At 35.9% G+C, this 24,941-nt stretch overlaps 1 protein-coding gene across 3 annotated transcripts in view; it reads right to left on the bottom strand.

The window, feature by feature from the left end:
- Positions 1-3,896: 3,896 nt before the first annotated feature.
- USP15 (ubiquitin specific peptidase 15) overlaps positions 3,897-24,941 on the bottom strand; it is a 61,463-nt gene continuing 40,418 nt past the window's right edge. For 2 of the 3 annotated variants that reach the window (XM_009095047.4, XM_009095048.4), the window contains 15 exons: positions 23,833-23,977; positions 15,020-15,193; positions 14,516-14,674; positions 13,621-13,845; positions 11,954-12,037; positions 11,769-11,863; positions 11,405-11,593; positions 10,489-10,604; positions 10,083-10,358; positions 9,714-9,784; positions 9,240-9,355; positions 7,223-7,372; positions 6,731-6,834; positions 6,083-6,171; positions 3,897-5,779 (listed from right to left, as the gene is read on the bottom strand). In XM_009095047.4, coding sequence (XP_009093295.1) covers positions 5,594-5,779; positions 6,083-6,171; positions 6,731-6,834; positions 7,223-7,372; positions 9,240-9,355; positions 9,714-9,784; positions 10,083-10,358; positions 10,489-10,604; positions 11,405-11,593; positions 11,769-11,863; positions 11,954-12,037; positions 13,621-13,845; positions 14,516-14,674; positions 15,020-15,193; positions 23,833-23,977 — 2,179 coding nt within the window. In that variant the 3' untranslated portion in view covers positions 3,897-5,593. Of the gene's footprint in view, positions 5,780-6,082; positions 6,172-6,730; positions 6,835-7,222; positions 7,373-9,239; positions 9,372-9,713; positions 9,785-10,082; positions 10,359-10,488; positions 10,605-11,404; positions 11,594-11,768; positions 11,864-11,953; positions 12,038-13,620; positions 13,846-14,515; positions 14,675-15,019; positions 15,194-23,832; positions 23,978-24,941 lie in introns of those variants that run through there. The other variant, XR_007780841.1, reaches the window with a different exon arrangement.

Below are 24,941 nucleotides of genomic sequence, written 5' to 3'. Positions count from 1 at the left end.
GCAAGGATGCTCCTCCAGAATGGAAAAGAAAGAAGGAAAAGGGAGATGTATGTTTTGGTATAGGCTGTAATGGGGGGAAAGTGTTACTTGGAGGAAATGATAAAAGCCTTTTCATGATTTAACCCCAGCTGAAAACTAAGCCCCACACAGGCGCTCATCTTCCTCACCTCTCTAGTGAGAGAAAAAAAGAGTGAGATCCTGAGCTAAGAACAGCTTACTGGAAACAGCAATGAGATAAGAAAATTAACAATATCAGCAACACTATTAATAACAAAAGTATTTAAAAGGTGGGTGGTTCACATACAAAAAATGTATAACTGAGCTATCCAACCTGGTGCTGCACAGCTCCAAGACAAAAAATTGTCCCTCCACCCCTCCTCATGCTTTGTTTCCCCCCAAGCCCAAAACAATGGAAAACAATGGTAGAGAAACCCTCTAGTCAGGACAATTGTTACCCCACTTCTCCCTGGAAAACGAATTCCTGCCCTGTCCTGTCAAACAAGAGCCCTCTCCCTGCCCCTGGCCATGATGTAAGATAATATGGAATGCACAATGGCTTGGCTATGCACACATGGCTCCAGGCTTTATCCCTCATGTCCTTGGCCAGAACCAGGACAGTCTAACAGAGGGTTTGGAGTGGCTTCATGTGTTTAAGTTGGAAGCCATGGTGAAAGAAGGGAAGAAAAGTCATGCCATTCACTGTGCTGAACAAGAGCATGGGTTTTATTCCCTGTTAATGAATTATAACACTAGTGAGTAAAGGCCTTCTCTCAAACCATGGTGGGCTCAGAGCAAATACGTATGTATGCAGGCTTCCACTCAAAACTTCTAAGCGATTTTTAATGGGTACAGTTAGGTCTAAAGAGGGAGGAACATTCCTCTCAAAAGAACAGGCTGTTTATGGATTCAAAGATCTCAAAGCTGGGGCAGGTGGCTCAGATAACTCAGACTTAAGTTTCCTGCCAGAAGGGGAAGGGACCTTGCACCTCTCAGCTGGCTCCCTCTGTAGCCCAGGGAAGGCATGTAGCCCAGAGTCAACAGAACACTTGCCTCTGCTGGTTGTTCTGCCAGTGTCTTCCTTCTCCTTTAAAAAAAATTGCATAAAGACTCCCACACTTACCTCTGTTTTCAGATTGTCCTGTTCCAGTTTTGAATCACTAGTTCTTTGAATGTTTCCCTACACTCCATGACTCCCTGCATAAAGTCCCCCCTCATAAGTTGTTGCATGCAAATTGAGGCACCTAGGAGTAGGGTTTCTGAAAAAGTAACTCTTCTTCTCCCCATCATTAGTGCAAATGTATTTACTCTGGGGTTGTAACTGTTTTTCTATAATGTGTCCCAGGTTACAATCCAAACTTTGAAAAGGTAGGAACTCAAATAGTGTATTTTCACAGGCTCCTTACAGGAGACCCAGAAAGATTGAGCCAATTTCTCATTTCTGTTTATGTATCCAAGGACTAGTTCTTGTGCTGTTTCAGTGCTGAATTGCTTGTTCACTGGGGCTACAGAGGATATTAGGGGTATTTACTGCTTTCCACATGCTGTAGATATAATTGGAATATTTCGCACACTGAATAAAAACATTAAGACCACGTGCCACCAACTTCTTCAACAACATCTCTATTCCACAATGACTTCCTAATGGAAATTCTTTTGAGGTTGTTGGTCATTTCCTAAACTTTGTGTTGGATGATACTGTGTAACATTCATGTTTTGATGAGAGTATTGTGATACCTGAAGTGACAAGTAAGTGCCAAGTACTATAATAATTCAGGTACATCTGTAATATCAACTGTCTTTTTCAGTTACTACCCTGACAAATAACAACATTTATGTTTTATTAAACCATAGAGACTGAGCTGAATTCTTTATCAATAGAGAGTCCTGTATTAACTGTTGCATAATTTGGCCCAGGATGACTATTAACACTACCTGGCATATAGCACCTCAGTTCATCCCCTAAATAAATTTGTCACATTTAGACTATTCTGGCTTTCCATGTAATTACAAAAAGGAATTTCAGTATGACAGGTCTCTCTGCTTGCCTCAGGAAAACATGATGCCAGTAAAGCATGCAATCTTGGAACTAGAGGACTGGAACTGTTTTCACAATGTTTACCCCCCAGGGAAAGAGAACTAAAAAAATCTAAAGAGATCAATTTGCCTGCAGACTAAGAATATGCTTATTCTATCAGATATAGTTTTCCTATTGTTCCACTACGTTTATGGTGATTCTGTCAAAGTAACTAGTACTTAGAAACAATGAAAAACCATACCCTGCAACTACAACTCTGACATAAAGAAAGCAGCATAAATTTAAAAAAAAAATCTAGTGGGTTTGCCAATTAATTTCTTTGCATGCTGTACAGATTTCCCTCTAAAGATTTCAAATCTCTTGAAAAAATACACTACACTCCATAACACGTGGCTAACTTCTTGGGAAACCTAGAAGGGGTTGTGGCCTTCCCATAGCAAGTAGCTGCAGATGCTGCAGATGTTTCCACATCATCTACCTGTGGAACATCTGACAGTTTTCTCATCTCATCAGCTCTAAAGTAAGCTGCAAACTTCACCTCAGTGTGCCAGGAAGGCAGGTGGGACTTTAATTTCGGTGGATGAAGCATAGAGCTATCTACACCAAAACATGCAGAACACTGTCTGAAGCCAACTAATACATGAGGTCCTGGGCAGCGTTCCTTCATCAATCTCTCCTTCCCTCCCAGCCTGGCTTTAAATTACATACTGCTGTCACAAAATCCATGGAGTAAGTGGGAATTGCAAGCCATCTCCGGCTTCCTACTCTGTTTTGTTTCTGTGACCGTCATATTAACAAAGTCAAGTGAATCTTGTAATTTTAGCGTTTATGCTGATACTTACTGACAGCAAACTTTTTGATGAAAAAAAGCATGGTAGATTTTTATCTGACAGGATTCTTAACAGGTGTTAGGGTCCTCTTCTCCATGTAAATGTGGAGTTGAGAATAACTTTTGATAAACACTGTAAAGAATAATACACTTTCTGTACTTTAAAGCATGTCTACACTGGAATACGTGTTTTATAAAATGACTGAATTCCCAGAAACCTTCAACACACTCGAATAAAGATATTACTGATTTTTATCTCTGATTAGGAAGCTGATTATACAAACTGTATGTTTGTTATCTTGGAAGCCAAATTAACAATAAAAAAAAAAATCAGTCGATGTACTTTTTTTCCTGATTAAATGTTACTTTGATCAATAACCTTTTAAATTCTAGTTGGATTTTCCAATTATTATACATTCCTTTAAATATAGCATTCCACATGTGTGTGTTTATTTGCATTTTCAAAGAGAGAATGAAGTACATTAGGACTGTTATCAGATATTAAAGCTCCAATCTACAAACTCCTAAAGTACTTTGGTAAATCAAATCAGATCCTTTGCTCTGTGTGGTTTTTCCAAACAAGTTTTAGGCTCACAAGATATGGAAAAAATGGGAGCATGAATATAGGGGGACTCTTTGTATGTGTCATCAAAGAGCTGAACACCTCTCTAGGACTGCTTCCAAAAGCTTGTCTCATTTCCCCCCCACCAACCCCGTAAGTTTGTCTAATCTTAAATATATTCTCTCATTTCCCAGCCATCTCACAATTAGTATAGTTGCATTTGATTATTGTTCCAGTATTACTTTCACAAACAAAAAACACTATGACATTATTGTTTTTACAGTTTTATAAAGGTTTAGGGCCAATGACAAGAGAGAAACCATTTTATATACTATCTACTTGAAATACTAATCATCTTGTCCTGTGTTGGTCATTACATAACCAGTTTGTAACTGAGAATATAAGTCTCAAAGACTACCCATGACACAAACACCGTGGGAAAAGAATTTGTAACAAAATGGAACACTAAATAAGGCCTTGAATAGCTTTATTGAAATCTGTATAAATAAACATGCGCATTTCAAATGTAAACCCAAGTGAACTCAAGTGCAGACAAAATTTTAACCTCTGTCATGCAGGAGGTTAGTTTACATTAAAAAAAAAAACCTCAAAGCAGCTTTAAAATACCAGGATGAAACACCAGTTTAATATCAAGGTATAAAGCAAAGCCATGTCCAACATATCTCATTTATATCCTGGTCAAATGCAATTTTTTAAACTTTTTAATGCTAACATAAATAAATAATTTACCAAAATGTGCACTCACAGAGTGAACTTTTATTTACAATACACAATTTATAACCTATTGTATTTGATTAGTTCAAGTGAAGAACATCATACTTTTTGCTTCTTTTTTTTAATTTTAAACAGTGGGACACAAAGAATTCTCCAGGTAGTAGATATGTGACATGTGCCCCCACATTTAAGAGCCCCTCTCAAAGGCAGTATTGTATGCAAATCAACTATACATTCTTCCAACTAGTTCAAAGGGAAAGCAGCAAATCAAAAAATATTTCAAACGGTCACACTTATTTTGGCATCCTGGACCCCTGAACACAGTTAACTGAAATCCAACTTGGAGTTTGTATGCCTTATATACTGTACAGGTTCTGACTTGAACATGCAAATGCCAATTCTCTTATGAATTACCTTTTCATATACACTGTAAGGCTATGGTGAATTCCATCTGGAACACACGAAGAAAATTACCAGGCCTACCTTTAAAGTGATTTTGTCAATTAACAATTTAAAGGCAGGTCATATTGAAAAAATTCTCAACTAAGCCTGATACACAGTCATTACTATGGATACAGAATACTATTAACTCTGACCTTAATACAGAGTAGTTTGCAAGCTGTCAAACTACAAAAACTGGGGAGAGAGAACTTAAAGCACAATTTAAATTTTGGACTGTTACCAGATAAAAAATTATGCATGTCTTAGAAGCAAGATAACAGGAGTTATGTCTGCAGAGTAGATTCCAACAAGCAACAATGGATACTTACATTTAATTGAAAACCCTTTCTGTTAATGAAGCATGAAATCCAGAACCTGTTCCACAGCAGAAGTAAGATAAACGTAATATTCTGGATGTTGCACTATGTCACAAAAGGTTAAAACACCTTTTTCAAGCTATTCCTTCTATTCTGACCAAATTAAAAAAAAAAAAAATAGGGAGAAACAAAAACTTGCTGTTTTAAGAAAACTACTTTAGGTATTTATGACATTTTTACTTGTACTCTGTTGGCAGCCTAAGGAACATGTATATATTCATCCAGAAACTAGACTTGGCAGTAGTATTCTTGCAGTACTAGGAAAGTAAATGTCAGAAGTCCACAGATTTAATATTTTAGTTATTAATTCACATCCAAAACAAAAGAAAACATAAACCATCAGAACAGCAGCAGAAAACTTAAAAGGGGTTTATTTGTGATTTCCTATATATACCTTGTGAATATGAGACTGTAAATGCATTAGAGACAATTTCTGTTTAAGTTTTTATTGTTTCACTTCAAGTACTGCACATGTTAAAATGTAATAAAGATTTACATTCTATTATCTGAAACTCCCAATCTCAGATTTTTATTCTTAATTTGGTGGGCATTTTCACTCTTTCAATCCGTATCCCCAGTAAGAGAGTCTCTTTTATGGCTTCTAGTTCTTCCCATCAGTTAGTGTGCATACAATTTTCATTTTCTATATCATTATCATTTTCATTGCTGTCTTCATCACTTTCTAGTGGGATGCCTGTGGCAGCTGAAGCACCTTGTTTAGTTTCCCGGTCAAGTGGGAAAAAGCCAGTTCCACTGATTGTGTCCTGTCTCTGGTAGAACAGCACATACGCTGCTTTGGACTGTAAAAGAGAGCAGTACATTATATTCATGAGGCATCCAACAGAACATTTACAATCCAGTTTACTAACTCTTTTTCTTTGCTTCCAAGTATACAAGGTAAAATTACAAAGAAATACAGACTGTTTATGTTACAGTTATTTTTGCATGTTGTAGCAAAGCATTTTTGGTTTGTACTGTCCTTTGAGAGAACACAAACTACTGCCTACAAATTTAATACAGGTTTCATGGTTTACTCTTCATTTTTCCTGCCCTGACACAAAAACATCAACAGTCCCAAATTTGGAAACATAAAAAATACTTGCCACTATCTGGTCCTCACTTGCAGTGGACACACTACTGTCATCAAAGTAGTACCATTTTCCATCATCCTTATTTTTTGCAAAAGCAGTATCTAGAACAAAAAAGTAAAATGTCTGAGGACTTTGTATTTTCATAGATGTAATACAATCGGTTACTAGAGTGTGTTACTGTCTAACACTTCATATTTAACTAACTAAACCTCAATATCACTATTAAACATCTCCAACACTTTATTTTTAGCAAAGAGAGTTTAATCACTAACATTTCCCTTCTAAAGTCAGTGTATGCTGTAAAGGACAGTCAAAATACAATCCCTCAGTCATTTTTTCTCTCTGCTTTCAAGGAGAAGCACAATGAATACAACTACAGACAAGCAAGACAAAATCAGTTGTAAGAGTACAGCAGCTCTTATGTTTCCTCTTTTCACAATATACATAGCTAGAAGTATAAAAGAACCTACAATTACCTTGAAAGTTCATTGCATACAGATTTTTGTGTTGAAATACTTGTGAAAGCATTTCAAGGTAAAGGAAAAAAATTGTCCCTCAACCATGGAAAAGCACCATTGATTCAAAGTGATCAGTACTTCAATCAAAATCAACACGGAAAAAAGCTGACATCTAGAATGATGACACTTGTAATCAACTTACAGTGCCCTCCTCCCATTCCTCCATAGTGGTTGGAGACAGCAATCAAGTTGTAGCGGCAAGGCCCCGCATTGGGATTAATAAGGAACTCCGACATGTCCAAGTCACTGTTAAAAAACAAAACAAAACAAAATAAAATAAAACAAACAACAAAACCCAACCAAAATTCAGTTATGTTAACAGCTTTTTTAACCACAGTTTGGTGTCTCAGAGCCCTTTACTTCATATGTCCTAGAAAAATACACCAGACTACTCTGCCAGTGTATATCTCTTTCACTCTGTGAGAAACGGAACAGGAACAAGCAATTTCCCACATTTTTAACATTAGAATTATTTTGCTAAGTTTATACTTTTAACCCAGAAGCATTCTGTCATTAGTTTACTGGATCTTCTCATGGAAGCTGAGAACAAAGCCATTTTATGGAATTGCTGAATTAAACACATGCCTCAGTCACGATTTTATACTTCTAGCATGAAAATATTTAAATTTCTTACTTTATTGGAAAATCTACCAACGTATCCAACTTGTCCCTCATGTATCTGCTGTAGGAAAAGCGCTTCAGATGAACTACCAGTACTGGGGGCAGTGACCACAAGTCTAACTTCTTGGTAGCTTGCTGATGTTCTTTACAGTTTGGACAATACCTAAAAGAAAAAAATATTAATTTTAAGTAATTGTAGTCCATATGAACATTAAAATACATTACCAAAGAGAAAGTCACATTCATGGGAAGAATTGAATGAGCAAAAACCACACACTCTTCATGTTGTGTTACTAATGCCATAGATATCCCTTCCAGTTTACAATATGCAAAGTGTGATCCCAGTGAAGCTCAACATCATTAACACAGAAGCAGCATCCCCCAATATTGGATTCTCATCTCCTACGTCCCTGATCAGATCCCTGTATCCTTAGTTAAAACACAGCATTCTTGTATTTTATACAAAAAGAGATAAAGTGTTAAAAAACAAATAATTTTTAAAAATCTCTTAAAAATAACAACTGTGATTCTTTCAGGTTTCGATTTCCAAATTCATTCATCCATGACCTTATCCCATCTACCATCTAAAACCAGATTACAGTGATTCCTGGAACCTGAAAAAAACTCACTACTAGAAACTTCCCTTCTTAGTAGGCAAGTATTGAACAGGCTGTGACTTAGAAATTTCTGTTCCCTGCAATGCATACTGCAATTGTTCAGCAACTAATGCTTAGGGAGGAAGACAAGTAAGAATGAATGGAAGAAACTCTTCTGTGAAGTAGTCTATGTATATTCTACACTTTGGCATCTAACAAGTAAAAATCTATGGGAGAAAAAAAAAAAGGAAAGTAGATGAACCCTAATGAAAAGACTGCACAAGGGTCTTTAAATAACAACATCAGATAATTTTTTCTCCTAAAAAATTAGGAGAACTGTAAGGGCAGGCTGGAATTGAAAATCTGTTTTCCCAGTTGGCTTAGAATATGTAGAATAAAAACAGTGCTGGACTAAGGATGATTAACTCTTTTACATTAGACTTGTGATGACCTAACAAATAAAGAGAAATGTGATTAATGACCTCTGGTGAGACGCATCTAGCAGCAGCTGCTTGACTTCTGCAGTTGTATTTAGTAGTTAAAATACTCTGCTTAAAATGTGCTGCCAAAATGAAATGCTTCACACCATAGCCAAGTTACATGGTATCTCAGTCTATCCAGTATTGTATAATCTAGCAAAACCAGAAAAAAAAGAAGAGATTTTGTAAGTTAGCCCCCTACCCTGTACAAACATGGGAGAAACTCTGGTGACAATGTTTGGAGAGCTCCAAAATTTTAGGGTATCCACAGAAGAAAAATTAGCAGACTCTTTTCAAACTTAATTCTCAGCTTAAAGGTGTTGATAAAAGATTATCTTAGAAAACTCCGGGAAAAAAAAGGATCTTATGGGAACATGCTGTAATAATATTCAGATGTGATTCCAAATTATAATTTGGAAGAACCATGAATAGCATAAAAGTCTCTGCCAAAAACCTAATGGCTAGAATATGAATTTGAGGGGATTACTGACTACAGACATCCCTCATCCCATAAACCTGCTGTTTATGCACATCCCTATTTAATATATCAATGCAAGGCAAGTTATGTATTTGCGTATAAAAACTACAGCATGCACCAACCTCTCACCTCAGAAAGGAGTATTTGATTAAACCCACTACATTGAATTTGTCACAGTATTATTCATTCGCTGTCCATCAAAGTTCACAGACTACAGCACCTTAAGTATCAACCCTTCCTCCTAATTGTGAATGCACTGAATGTCTTCATTGCAAATATAACCTTCTGTACATGTTAAAAATTTTGGTTAAGTAATGGATGAAAACAAAAAGCATTTTAAGAATTTTCAAATATGTTTAAAATAACAAGATTCAAAATACCATTAATAAATCAGCTACTGATCTCTATGTTCAAGTGTGGTTTTGATTAATTTTGAGAAATAGACCATAGAACGTAATTTTAATTTTTTGTGCTTACCATGGGTCTTCAGCACCTAGTTTTTCCTTTGTTGTGAACAGCTCAATGCAGTCTTTTAATTTCACAAAAGGCTTTTTGGGAGGCTTATATTCCACACTTTCATGTTTTTCAAAATCCTAAAGAGAAGTATTTCTTGAGTTAAGAGAACAAATGAAACAAAACTCATTTTAGTGATGTCGTCTTACTATAAACAGTAACTACAAAGCTCCTATATATGGAAAAACTGATCGGAAACCATTGAAGTAAAAAGTTTCCACAGCTTCAGATTTACTTCATAAGCCTCAGATTTGCTAATTACATGGATGTATATATGAAGTTTATTTATGACAACATATTTACTAAGAATAACATGAAAAAAGATATAGTTGCTCTTCTTGTGCAGACTTACAATCTTGTATGTCACACTAGTTAAGTTGCATTTTTTATGTTTAGTTTTTATTTGTGCTGGGAAAGGGAGCAACATAAACAGCTTACCTCTGCTGCACTATCATCAAAGTATCGCTTCTTCAATTCAGGATCCCAATCCAAAGCAAGGAAAGATCTTTCTAAGATTAAAAAAAATGTTTTCTCTTACTATTATTTCCTGCTTTACATGAAACTGTATTAACTTTGGGCAAACACTCTTCCAAATAAATTAAACAATGGTATAATGAACTACAAAAACTTGAAGCACATAAAAATTCTCTATTTCGAAAAGTCAACTGCAATAAAAATTTAGTTATTTATACAGAATTTACTATTTAAAAGAAAAATATATCAAACAGCACACAAAGAAAATGAAACATGAGAGTCAGAAAAGAGTCTCAGAACCAAATACTGCCCACTCTGTTCGCTGTGACTTACCATCAAGCCTAGGTTGCCTATCATCAAATCTAATATGCCTGGTATCATCTTTGATGTAGTTTATGTCAGCATTGCCTAAATTATTGAACTGGAATGTAAACAATCGCTTTTTGTGTCCCGTGAGTGGTTGACCTTTGCAAGTATCCTCAGTACACAATCCATTTTCAGAGTCATTGTCACCCCCAACTGAGTCTTCTGATTGGCTGTTTTCATTCTCTGAGGGAAGTTCCTGATCCTGGCTGGATTCATCATCTTGCTCATCTGTTTCCATTTCACCTTAAGCAATTCGAAGAATAAAGAGGAAGAAATGAGACAGAATGACAGTAATTGAAAAACACTAGACAGTTAACTTCCATTTCAAATTCAACACCCACTACTAATACAAGAGTAGATATTCCAGTCTTACTTGGAGATCCTTCTTCATGTATTCCATTTGGGCCATTACCATTGATACCATGGTCCTTACAGCAATGCAGGGAACCTTCAGTGTCTTCACTTTCAGTACATGTTTTTACATATCGGCTAAATGTAACAAGTGAAAGCAACAGTTAGAAACAATGGATTGGTAAATAATGTTCATTATTCAAACTGGTAATTAAACTGTTATCACAAGTCATTGCTACTGTATTGTATTTCTGCATTCCCTTCTGATTTACTCAGATTATCATTTTTATTGCCGAACATGTCTAGTGTTACAAGCGCATAGGAAAACATGCTCATATGTGACTGTATATTTTTGGCAGCTACTTGGTCTGAGACAACTTGATTCTTAGTCTCACTCTCTGTTTGTCCAGTATTCATTTTTTTAAACTGCTCATTAACCATATTACAGAGAAAGAAGCATACATTTAAATCAGAGGTTATATGATTTTAATTTCTTCTATATAATGACACTAATTCTAGACTAGTTTCAGAAAGTGTCTAGCATGTACTTTTACAATAAAAATTAGTGCATGAACTTGAACAGTAGCTACAGGAAGTATAACCATAGCATAATAACTGGAAAACATTTCCACTTTACCAAGACCTAACAAACAGCTAAGCATACAAGAGAATTATTTAACAATACAGACTGACTCTCTACTATTTGTCAAACTATTTGTCTTCTCAAATAGTTTTTGGATGAGGTCATACTAACAAAAAAATCAAATTAAAGTCCACATTAGTGGCTAAAATTTTATATTCAATATTCAACAGAAAGCAAATACAAGTACTCAAATCTAATGAGTATGATAGAAATGCACATGAAAGTACATGCCTACTGACTCCAACTATTAGCATTATTCTTAACAAACTAATTTTTCTTTTAACTATAAACTTACCACATCCTTAGCAGCAGCAGGTTATAGAGTTTATCTTCAGTATTGTTTCTAGGCACTGCTATGAGAAAAGGTTGACCAAATAGTAAAGAACCACTATGGCTGTAGCTAGTGTGCCTGCACTTTTCCCTTAAACAAACAGGAATTATGACTTGTTCCGTATCTTCTGTTCTATTGATAGCAATTTCAAATCTAGAAGAAAAACAATCAGAAATACAAAGAAAAATGGTCATGGAAAGGGCTACAAAGGGGAAAAAGAAAAAAATATCCTCTCCCAGTCTGATCTTTATCTGGTGTCTAGGTTTTAATCTTTTGCAAATACCTAAACAAACTGCAAAGAGACATGAAGTGCGTTATCTACACTTACACATAAATGTCATCACGTTCCATAATACTACTTAGATTTTCATCCATGCCAAATATCCTGTGGAACCTGTGATTGTATATATCAGTAACAATCATCTGAAAAGAAAATGGAGTATACACTGTTAAACCAGGTTAATACACATTAAAATGCTATTTGTTGTGCATTATTTAAGAGATCACTCTTACCTTATCTGCAGCAACACCAGACAAAGCTGACAATGCTGTGCAAAGATCCAATATATTTCCAATTTTGGGAACAACTACTTTGTACTAAAAGGAAAATAAAATTTAAATTTCTTAAGAGAACAAATATACATGAGGAAAAAAGTCCAAACAACACATGTCCAGCATATTTCACGTATTTCTTTCATATTTTTGAAATTTGTAAAGTATGTAGATCAACTAACAAATTCCAAAAGCTACATAAAATGTAGTAGTTATACGCACAACTTTACAAATACACATACACTGACTACTCAATTTATTAGTTTATACAATACTATTTTAATGTTTTACTTTTTCAGTGAGACGACTAACAGTACTAACAGATTAAGATTTGCATTTCAACAGTACCTTCTAATTTAAGCATTTAAATAGTATACATGTTATTGAAAAGATTATTCAATCTGGAATACAACCCAAGTTGTTTACAAAGTATTACTAGGAAAAAAGCAATGGCAGGCAACAGATTCTCGTTTCACATGCAGAGAGAGAACTTGATTTAAGTCAAAGAAAACCTCTCTGTGGCTTCCGTTATGCAGTACTCCTGAAGTTTGTAATAAAACTCCACACAAAACTCTTACCTGTTATTTGCATAATAAAGACAGGATTAATTAGAAATAAGGTATTATTAACTCTGTAATTAACTGCATGCTATATCCTTAAGTTTTATAATCATTTCAACTCACAAAAACTTTACTGAACTGGTGTTCTTCCCAAACTATTAATTCCAGCACAACCATCTCACCTAATGAGTCACGTTCAACTGCTTCAGAAGTTTTCAACTACTTTTTGTCCCCTGTGCGTCCCCTATTTTCACAATTAAACTTCTAGCAGGCTCATCTCCCATCAGTTAATACACCTCCCTTCACCTTCAAATTCCTCAACTCATTGAGGAACTCAACTCTCATTGCCTTTGAGAACACTCTTTTCTCCCACTTTCCTTCTTATGGTACTGATTTCAGGTGTCAGAGCCTTTTTGAATACCTGCATAACTGCCCGTGTTGTATTTTTTTCACCTATCCTCATTCACTGTATAAGGTACAGCTAGAACCATTTAATCATTACTTGGTTATGATAACCTTATGTATATTTTTCATGACATTCTAAGGTGTGTAATATCATCCCCTTCCTAAAAACCGGCAAAAGGGATACACTTCACAAAGACATCTCATCTGAAATGTTTTGACTCATTATGATGTGAGAACACATTTGAGATTACCCAATATATTTAGTCATGGGGGTTTTTTGCACCACTTATTACAAATATTTACCTTTTGTAATTAAGAAACCAAGAAATATAAATTTACAGATTAAGTACAAATATTTTCATAAACATAAAAATTCATCAGAGTAGCTCTCAAAAAATTATGTCAGTATACATTTTAAAGATTAAGAAGCCCTATTAACACAACTATAAAGAAATTACCAATTCTTTCTTGAAACTATACAAGGTATGTACAGTCTTCCTCAGGTATGTATAGTCTTCCCCACTTTCCTAAGTGAGACTTCAGAACACATACCAGAAAAATAAAGCTTGTTGGATTTTTTTATAAATTAAAGTGTAAAGAAACTTGGGTTCCTTGTTAATGCCTCATGAATCAAAGTGTTTGTGTGTAAATTAAGCTGCTTACCTGCATAGGCTTTGCAAGTGGATCCATTCTAACTAAATAAACTTCCAAAGTGCGTTCCTTTTTCATGGGTAATGGAAGTGTCAAGTAACAAAAGGGATCAAAGGTTACAGATATCTTAGCACATTCAGGACAAACTAGGGTAGATTTAAAAAGGCCATGAAATATATCTACAATGATGGAATCATTTCTCTTTAAATGGTTTTCCCAGGCTTCTTCAGCAACCACCTGTAAACAAAGCACGATCTGGGTTATGACAAAGTAGTAGGAAATGAATAGTGAGAATTATTAGTAAAAGTCTTTGACAGAACATTTTCAGTAACCACCTAAACACAGAAATGTAACTTCAAAGGACCTGTAAGGAATGTTACTACTATCAGGTTTGCAGGTTAAAAGATGTATGCTTTTCCTAGGACAGAGATTCTGTCAGTGGTATTACACAGTCTGAGAGTGACTTTCAAGTAGCTTGGGGGAAGACAAAAAGCAGATAAAGCTAAAATTTCCATCTGAATTAACTCATACTCATAACAAAAGAAGAGTTTCCCTAAGTAAGAGTACTGGAGAGAGACAGAATGCTGCATGCTGTAGATATAAAAATAAAAGAACAACAGAATGGGAATTGTTTTTTCAACGGAACTTAACATTGAATTGAACAAGAAAGATGATCTTAATGAAGGCTTACCATCCTCCCATCCCCCCTCATTATCTTAAAAATGAATAGAAAAATACACAGTTTCTCAAGATGCCAATTTTAAAGTTTTGTCCTGTTTTCTGAAATGACTTCCAGAAAAAGCCCCACATAATCAGTTTCCCAACCTTCCAAAGCATAACCATGTAGAAGTATCTTACAGCATACAATTTTGACTATAATGAAGATGATCAGGTCCAAAACCCCTACCTTGTCTGGTCTCCCATCTGCATCCTTTAATTGAATATAAGGCTTTTTCCTAATTCTATTCAAATCCTCATGTAAACCATCCAAGAGAAAAGCCAGTAGCTCTTGACAATCTTGTTGCTGATAACCAGAAAATTGTGGTGCAAATCGTCCCACTTGTGTCTAAAAAAAATAAACACAAAACTCCTGATACCTTAACTGTCAGAAAGAGTAGATACTTCTGAGATCCTATAGCAGCATATTGAAAAGGTAAAACTTGTAGTTATAAAAGGTAAGCTTTTCAATGGAGACAGGAAGTCAAAACTAATTCTCAAAGACCAAAGCACAAGGACAGGTGACACCTACTGAAATGTACATCCAAGTGTTTTACCAGATAAATGAATGAACTGCATACTGATAGACAGCATTTAAATTTTTTTTTTTTTTTGCATATTTTGCCAAGTTTTATACACATAAAAGTACAAAACCAAAACTGACATGTACATTCCATGTAATTTCCTTACTGACCTTAAATGCTCTTGGGGTAACATAGCTGTATTTTCCTGACCACATTTGCTTGATAAGCTCAGCATAAGATTTTGCTATTTCACCTCGCATTCCTAAAGGATTGTCAAAATTCAGCTCTTCCTGGTATTTATCATTGAGGAAGTACTCTGTAAGAGGAGGTGTGTTGCTCAGACACTGCAAAAAAGAATACAGACTTTTTAGAACAGTGATTTGAATCAGTTCTAAACAAAGAATATTTTAATTTTGTTAAAGCAGCCATGAATTGCAATGTCTAGTGCCTGGAAGGAAAAGAGAAAAAACCCTAAACAATCTTTTCCAGAAACAAATAATGGCTTTAAACCAAGACTACAGCTGTCATTACAAGTTATGCGCAGATAATTTCTGTCAGGAACTTTACCTCAAAAATTATAAAACAGAGTAGTCCAAACAACCCACAGCATGACAACATGATTTGCATCAAGATTTAACACAAACAAAACAAGGTGTTTGTTGAGACATGAATGGTTTATGAAACTTGTTGCCGGAGAGTGCAAAGTGGAGTGTGCAAACGTATTTGGAAGAGAGAGGCAACAGGGCTTATTACTTCAAATTATAACATATTCAGAGTAACATCTGAAAAAATATTTCTTTTATTTTAGCAGGCGAGGGAAGGTGAGGATGCTTGGCCTTTTCCTTCTCTTTGTTAATATCTGCATATGGATGCTGTTGGAAGCAGCAATCTATGCTACAGGGACTACACTTTGAATCATAGCCCTTGCTATGTTCTTTTAAATCTTGCGATGCTTTTTAGAGCTGAAATTAGCCCAAGGAAAGCAAGGACCTTGTTTCAGATTTACAGACAAACAGTACCAGTTTGTCTCTTCTCTCAGCATTGGGAGACAGCAGGACATAATCACTGCAGTATGATTTACAATTTCACTTTCAATTTTTGTGACAAACATTTCCATTAGGGAATAATCCCCACGCTATGCCTTATATATTTTTAAGAGTTTGTTCATTAAATATTGTAAGCTTTTCTGCATTCTTTCCTTTATTAAAAGATCTGAGGAAAGGTCAAGTATTTCACCAGTCTCATCTGCCTCTCTGTAAACAAGGGGAAGATCTCCACTTATGCTACTGCGTAAGAGACAAGAATTAGACTGGAAGAATTGCAACTTTATTGAGCAGGGCAAAAAAAAAGTTATTCCTATGTCTGCCTATCATACCTGTGCAATATTACAAAGCAAAACCAGTCACATGCTGTAGAGAGCTGAGTTTCATGCCTATATCAAACTCCTTCCTTTCTCTTCCTCCTCACCTAAAGCTTTCAGGATCTGTCAACACTGCAAAAAAAAATTCCTGGTATTACAGACACTTTTGGACACTCAGGGTTGAAGAAATCTCATTTTTCTCTTGCTATATGGCAAAGAGCTTTTACTTCCAGTAGTGGTGATCCCAACTCCTCCTACCTCGCAGATGTGTTGTCTTCTGGATTATTTTTGGGCTGGTTTAGGAGATGAAATCAGTTCAACTGTTCAGTTTAGTGTGAGGAATGTCCAACACAAGGAACTAAATAATGCAAAAATAGTATATTTTTCTACAGGTCTTTCTGTTAGTCAAGCATTATACAATGTCCTGATAATTTGGAGTCCATTAAAAAAATAATTCACCAATTTCTAGTTTTCACCTGATAAACTCATTTTGTCACTTTCTCAGAATATTAATTAATATTTGTAGTACAAGTCAGGAAGATTACTACGATAACTTCCCTTTTTCCTTTAACAATGTCTAGATTGTTAAATGTAAGATGACACTGATGGTAGCACTGGAATACACAAATGTCTATCTCAACACAGCAAGTTTTCAGGTACAGAGCTGACATATTTTTCTAAAATACCAGATACCAAAATTTTAAAAAAAATAGCTTCTAGAGGACCTAATAAAGTTGGCCATATATGCACTGATCATTTCAATGTAACTGACAAAGCTAAATGATTACAAACATGTTTACTCTTTGAAAAGGCTGACAATAGAGAATTATTTAAGATCATGATTAAAGTCAGAGAAAAAAAAACATCCAGAAGCCAATTTGAAGGGAATCCTACATTCTTATTTTCTCATGTCATATGTTGTAGGTTATCAAGGAAGCCTTATGGAAAGTGTCTATTAAAACCAAGACAATCTACTGGATAGTAAAGTTACCAGATTTGTGTGTCCTGTTCAACCTAGTGATTTGGGGTTTTCTGTTTGTTTTAAAACACAGACAATAAGTAAACTAAAAGTATACCAAAAGGTGAGGAATAATAGCAGCAAAAATAGGCAAACAAATACAGTAAAACTATGGAAAACTGTTTGTGAACTAAAGAGGTAACAGAACGCCACTTTATTTCAGGTACTACTGTCTCTACAAGTTTTCTTTAACCAACAAAATTTCTGTAAAGTTCTCTGAACCTGAACTGGTCATTTGAAAAGATCATGGGAGGTATAGAACAGAAGGCAGAAACTCCAACACAGAAACCACAGGAGAGAAGGTTAATCTTAAGCATGACAAAGGTTAACACTGAAATCATACTTCCATTTTACATATTAATAACATGGAAAAAAGTTATTAAGATGCACAGGAAAATTAAAATGAAATCATTATTTTTGGTGTTATGTACACATGCACATATATATATATATACACCTCTCAATGCCGTAGCCTCACTGGAATACTGTGTACAATACCAGCCCATAATAATACTTCCAAGTCTACCTGTCCTATGAAACCTTCATTGAAAGGGGAAATATTATAATAAAAATAGTCAAGTCATACTCTTCTAAATCTCTGTAGTTTAAGTATGGACTAATTCTGATATAAGAGTCAGCACAGACCTAACTGATAGCAAGAAAAAAAATAAAAAAGAATGAAGAGGGCTGCCAAGACTGTCAGTGACCTAGAAGCAGTTGCCCTGTGAGAAAAGACTGAAGCATCAAGGCTTGTTCAGGCTGCAGAAGACAATGTTTGAGGGAGGCTCAAAAGCAGCCCTCTAGTACTTATAAGGAAGTTAAGGGGAAGATGGAACCAGGCTCTTCACAGTGGCATATACTAGGAAGAAACAAAAAAACAGGCATCAGTGGAAATATGAGAGGTTAAGAATATAAGGAAAGAAGTTTTCACTCTAAGAACAGTCAAGTAGTGAAACTAAGAGGCTCTACCTTCTTGGGAGGTTTTCAAGATCCACCTGGATAAAGCCCTGGGCAACCTGCTCTGACCTTAGAGCCAACCTTCCTTTGAGCAGGAGGTTGCACCAGAAACCTCAAGTTCCACAAATCATTCTATAATCCTAATGGAACAAGGAAACATTTCTTCACATCCCATATGGAATACTGCACAAAAATAATGATAAAAATAAACTTCGAAAATAAAGAAAACATCATTACCTATCATGCCAGTGAACTGGGGAAATGAGAAGGAGACTGCAGGATCATGAACTGACATACTGAAAATTGAACATTCCTCTAAGTGTCCTTGGTTCTTCAGCTTCAGGTGCTACTTATTAGGAATTTAATGCAAGTGACATTGAAATTTTGTATTTCAGCTTTCTAATAAAAGACTAAGAGCTGCCAGACTGAAAAGAAGATCCAAGGCATAGGAGAAAAAGTGATTTACTTTACACCTACTTGTGTCTATCCTACTTTTGTCTGTACGCTATCAAACATGGCAAAAAGCCCTTAGTTAATGTGCTCCTTAATTCAAACTCCACATGCCTATGGCAACTAAAACAGAACAATAAAAACTTAGTAATTTCAGGTATTGGTGAAATATGCTATTTTTGTCTAGATAAACTCACAGCCATAAGTAACTTCAGAGGAATATTATTCAGCCTTCTGAAGAAAAAAAACTTCTGAAATACCCATTTCAAAGCTTGTTCAGAAGTCAGGTGATGGAAAAAAAAATCAAAATAAAAATCTAGGAAAAAATGAATGCTTTTAGTGAAAATATTTATTTTTTTCTTCTCATATTTTTTAATCACAAAATGAAAATTTTGGATTTCTCACATTTTCACTGTAAAAGAAAAAAATAAAAACCCCCAAACATTTCCAAAGAGTTCTGATTTGTAATATCCCATTGAAACAGGAAAGTAATACTTGGGAAACATCCACAGGTGGCAGCACAGCAATGCTTAATGAAACTCATTTTTTCTAATCAATTTTCAGCTTAGAATAAAGCTATGTAGCTAAGTGAATGTGAATGAAACATCTGCTTGCCAAATACTGTTTTTAATATGGGTTCAAGTATTCATAATATTATCTATTTCATAAAATCTACACACTCCCTTTTGTCTTTCCTGTTTTATTTCATGCTCAGATCTGCAAAAGCAGACATTTAGACCTAATTAGAAAACAATCAAGCCTTAGGTATTTACACTGAAATAAAATTAATACGTGGAATACTGCCTTCAAAGGAATCTGAAACAAAACCTATACAAAAGTTCCTATACAACCAAAATAAGAATACCAAATTATTGCTTTTTTTAAATTAAGGAACAGTGGTAAGAGAACAGACCTTGGGAGCGATACAGTGGTATTTTAACCCTTTTGGCCTTACTCTCATTCAGCTTGCAGCTGTCTGTAATCCCATAGAGGATCTTACCTATCTCTTCATCATCTGTCCTCCAGTTGTCCTGAGCTTCTTAACACTGAAAACCCCTACTTGAAAGGGCAAAGGTCTACACAATAATCACTTAGAAGGATAAAGGGGTAAGCCTAATCTATAGATTTAAGAACTACTAAAGAACTTGCAACAAAATTTAAGACATTGCCAGGATTTTCACATTTCTACCTAGTATGTTTACAGGGCAAGAACCTTCACACAAATTTGTGAAACTCAGGAGACAAAGCTGTGTGAAGGAATTGTCCCTCTTTGTCAAAGAGCATTGATAACAGCTCTGATGCAAACTTTCTTCACTGTACATGAGACAAGACCAAAGAGAAATGTGTGAGAAATGCAGTGGTTTCTGACGCAGAAATGGCTCCCCTGTCAACACTAAAGGGCCTCAATGTTCCCTGGAAAGCACAGAGATCTGAGAGAAGATTGCTGATCTGGCAATCAGCTGGAAAATGGATCAACCAAACTCTGCTTCAGCTGAAGGAAGCTACAGTGATCACACCCAGCACAAATGGAATGGAAGGGATGGAAGCAGAGCTTTTGCTATATTAATGGAATTGAAACTATTTCAGTCCAGTACTCTACAGTAAACTATTTTGTTTAAAGAAAACAGATTTATTCTGAAAACCAGCCCTGTGTTAGCACAATTGTGAAGGAATACACTTTAGGAGGATACGTAAGATGAAGCAGGTGACCAGAATCACAGAATAGTGGAGATTAGAAGGTATCTCTGCAGATTCTCTGGTCCAACCCACTTGCTCAAAGACCAGTCACCTACAGCAGGTTTCCTGGGGCTTCGTTCAGTTAGGTTTTATAAGCACCTTCAAGGATGGAGGCTTCACAGTTTCCCTGAGAATCATATTCTACTGTTTGATAAACCCCATTCTAGAACAAAATTTCCTATATTTAGGAATTGCATATGCTTCAGTTTGTGCCCATTGCCCCTTTTTCTATCAGTGGGCACCACTGAGGAGAGTTCAGCTTAGTTTTCTTTACTTTTCTCCACCAGGTACTTCCAAAAAATGGTAAAAGCACTCCGGAGTCTTCTCTTCTCCAGGCTGAACAGCCCCAGATCTCTGGCTCTCCACACAGGTCAGAAGCTGCAATCCCTGATCACCTGTGTGGTCTCTCACCAGACTTGCTCCCTCAACTCTGGGGAGCCCAGAAGTGAACTCAGAACTTGGGGGCTGTCTCTCCAGTGCTGAGTGGAAGGAAAGGATCACCTCTTTCAGCCTACTGGCAATACTCTTCTTTGTGCAGCCCAGGATGCTATTGTCTGCCTTGGCCACAGGAACACACTGCTTTTTGTCCAGCAGGATCCTGGGTGCTTCTCAGCCAAGCTGCCTTCCACCCAGTCACTGACCCCCTGCTGCAGTGTGTACTGGTTCCTGGGGTTGTTCCCCCCAGGCACAGGGCTCTGCATTTCCTGTGATTGAACTTCATGAGTTTCCAGCCCACTGAGGTCCCTCCAAATGGCAGCACAGCCATCTGGTATAGCAATTCCTCATTGCAGATTTGTGTTATCTCTCATCTTGCTGAAGGTGTACTCCATCACTCAGGTAAATGCCTAGAGCAGCCAATATTCCCAAGCAGAATTCCTGATTTTGCCATTCACATACTATTTGAGCCAATCTTTTCGTTGCTTCCGAGACTAAGAGAGATCAAAACATTCTCAGATTGCTCTGGCTATAGACGTTACAGCCAGAATAATCCAATGTTACTTTGATAAAACGTGAAATTAATAGCAATTTGGCAAAGTGAAATGCATGCTTTCTGTGTAACTGAGAAAGGTGAAAGTGGTGGCAAGAGGAAGACTGCAGCCTGTGACACCTCAGTGCATTAAGAACACATACTTTCAGTAAAATGCACTTATTACATGGATTTCTTAAATGACATTAAACTCTGAATAGTACTTTCTTTGAGACATAAAGTAGGATGAACTGATACACCTCCTTGCTAAGAAAGCCACTAAATAATACATTTGAAAAAACACACCTTCCAGGTGTGTTCACCTTCAAATTTACACTGCTCAATAAACACCTCATTTTCTTACCTAGAGGACTATCTTGGTAATCAGCAAACCTGTATTTATTAATTTACACTCCAGTTTCTCAGAATTACTTGAAAACTTAATTCTCTAGATGTAACTGAAAAGCAATGAAGTCAAAGCTGATATAATTTCTAATGCAGGCCTCAGAATGAAATCGGTTTAACACAATGGGATAATGATGTGACGTGTAACAAGTTTGTTATGTTGCACAAGACTCCTAAAGGCAACAATCCATGCTTCAAGTTCTAACTTAAAGATTACTTTTGAATTACATGCATGCAAATCACATATACCAGTTCAATTAAGGTTTGAATGAGTAATTTAATCAGTATAGCTTGATGAACAAGGTAGAATAATAAAAAAACCTTAGCAAGAATATTCTTTGAATTCAAACCTAAAACCTAAATATGGTTGACGCACTAGACAAAACCACATGCTTTTCTTTCCAACAGCATAATGACGCAATTCAGTAATCATGAGAGGTTATGTGTAGCATTTTTAGTTAGAATGGACTAAAAAAAAATGCATGTCCTTCCCCCTTTCAGTTTAGCCATCTTTTGTGTAGCATGCTAAAAAATATTTAATTTCTGCACTCTTCAACTGCTCTTCAAGTATCTTCATGGAAACATTTTTAGAAAGAAGTTTGATTTTATGGATGCCTTATATCAATAAGTATGGAACAAGCATGAAATTACCCTATATACCACTAACAGGTGGGGGTTGACAGGCTAGAAAGCAGTTTTGCATTATATGACCCAGCAGTCCTTTTCTGTGGAAATGTGATCCTGCCGTTCATCCTCATGGGAAGGTATCCAGCTGCAAACTGGGCTGTATTAGCAACTGCAGTCAAAGGCAAAGGGGAGCAACTCTTCCCCTCCATTTGGAACTTGTGAGACTGCTGCAGGAGCACTGTCTGCTTTAGGGCTCCCCAGTGTAAGAAAGAGCAGAGAAAGGACACCAACGGGTCAAGGGGTTGAACAACAATACACAAGGAAAGGCAGAGCTGTATGCAGTAGTACAGTCCAAAGAGGACAAGACTAAGGGGAGAGCTTTTGGCTCTCTGCAACTACCTAACAGGAAGCTATAGAAAAGTAAGACCAAATGATTCACTGATTGTCATCACAAAGAAGGGACAGAAGTATCTACACACACTATGACACTCTGGAACATTTTTTCTTTTGAACAAATTTCAACAACTTCATACAAATGTACTAGGAATTCCTTTTTTACTCCAAGAGGCTAAATGACGACTGCAACTTTTGGATTTTCTTTAATTTTACCCAAAGAAATCACAAACATAAGCCAAGAACTCTTGTAATGACCAAGGAGGAAAGGAAGAAAACTCTGCAGCATGCTTGGTTAACATCTAATATTTTCATACTCAGCAGGAAAATATGTGAACAAGAACTTAAAAGCACAGAACAGTTTTGTGACAGGAGATTGCTCCAATTACAAAAGGCGAATTCGAGAACTAAACATAACCAAACAAAACTCGTAATTCTGACTGTTAATTGTTCAATAACTGCAGCTTCCATTTAAAATCAGAACACTAAGGTTTCTTCATATAGGTAAGGCAATAGTAGATATACTAGTACTTCTCTTGCATTCATAGCAAAGAACAAGCTAAGACATTCCTGTAAAATATCTCATCCATGAAATAGCTATTCTGAGAGGAAAGGTCAAAGGAAAATATTTTCCAAGGTTCCTGAATGTTAACCTGTGCATTGAAAGTACATAATGAGTCAGAAATAAAGGCCAAGTAATCTATCAGTCATCTACTTTTTGACACATTTTTCAGTACTGCAATTGGTACCCAAGTGCATTTCAAAAGGAAAAGGCAGTTTTTGTAACATCTATGAATGGCAATTACTACAAAAAGCAAAGAATCCCACTTCAACAGTTCACTAATGTAGAACACTGGTCAAACCTTTTTCTGACATTGATCATTGTGAATGCAGCTATGTAAATCAATTTTTAAAGTATACCAATAAAGATGTATTATTTCTTCACTTTTAATCTTACCCTGCTTATCTGCTTATCAGATCTCTTAATATCAGTTTTGAAAATGACAAAATAAAACAAGACACTATTTTCAAGTAAAAATGCTAGCTGATTTTATTTTAAAGTACATACCTGAATTGCTGAATTCATGAAACATGTATTCCCCAAGTTACTCAGGCCACACAGGCCTGGCTGCTCATTGTGTCTTCCTGGCTCTGAATAATCATAATTCTTATAAGCAGTATATGATGGGAGACAATAGTTTGAATTTTTCACACTGTAAGAAAACAAGACATCTTTCACAATGTAAACATGTAATCTATAGCACTTTAAAGCATACAAGTACTTTATAGACTTAAATGATTAAAAATGTTAAACTAACTTTTGCGAACAAGTAAAGATTTAAAACACTTTAATGTAATAGCATTAATGTCAATTTAAAAGTCACCTGTGCAAACAACCAAAATCAAATGTACTGCAGTAACTGCAATTATTACATCCCTACCCCTTTTTTATAGGAGCAGCTTCACAGCTTACTCTGTTCTTCATTGCTCTATCATATTTAAAACACTCAGACTTTAGACACCACCAGCAGCAATCAATCATTTACGTTCCTTTTGCATACTGCTACTGCAAGAGTGAGGTCGGTGGGAATGGGAATGCAGAGTTACAGGTGAAAGCTGAGATTTCCAAGGCCACTGTGGCATAGCTGCCTCACTGCATCAGACAGTCTATTTATAGCTTCCCTGCTAGGACAGCACAATCCAGCAAGCAAATGCAGAAAAGCCTTGAGAGGTAAAGGAATGCGCAAAATGCCTTGCAACAACTTCAGTATTAATCTATGCTGTATTTGTTTGCAGATAGAAGGAACTGTAGAAGACTGAAATAGGTAAAATGATGATGATATTTAAATGAAATAGGTAAAATTATGATGACATTTATTTGTATTTCATCTGGATATTTCATTTCCAGATGAATTACAAAAATATCAAATATAAACTAACACTCAGAACAGTAAAGTGAGAATATGAGAACACTAGAAGGGCAAAGAAATCTTGAAAGAGAATGTTTTGCAATATGTTAGAAAAAACCAAGCAATCACAACCACTTTAACCATTTCAGGCATTGATCACAATGAAATCTGTGTGACAGCAGCTTTGGCTAAAGTTCAGGAGTATTTCTGCAGCTACTAAGCATCACTAGAACATGAACAAAAATTTGAAAGTCAGATGCTAAGAATG

This window comes from Serinus canaria, chromosome 1A (genome assembly GCF_022539315.1).
Source record: "Serinus canaria isolate serCan28SL12 chromosome 1A, serCan2020, whole genome shotgun sequence".
Taxonomy (NCBI): Eukaryota; Metazoa; Chordata; class Aves; order Passeriformes; family Fringillidae; genus Serinus; species Serinus canaria.
Note: the sequence above shows the minus strand (reverse complement) of the source record. Positions and strands in the feature narration are given on the sequence as shown.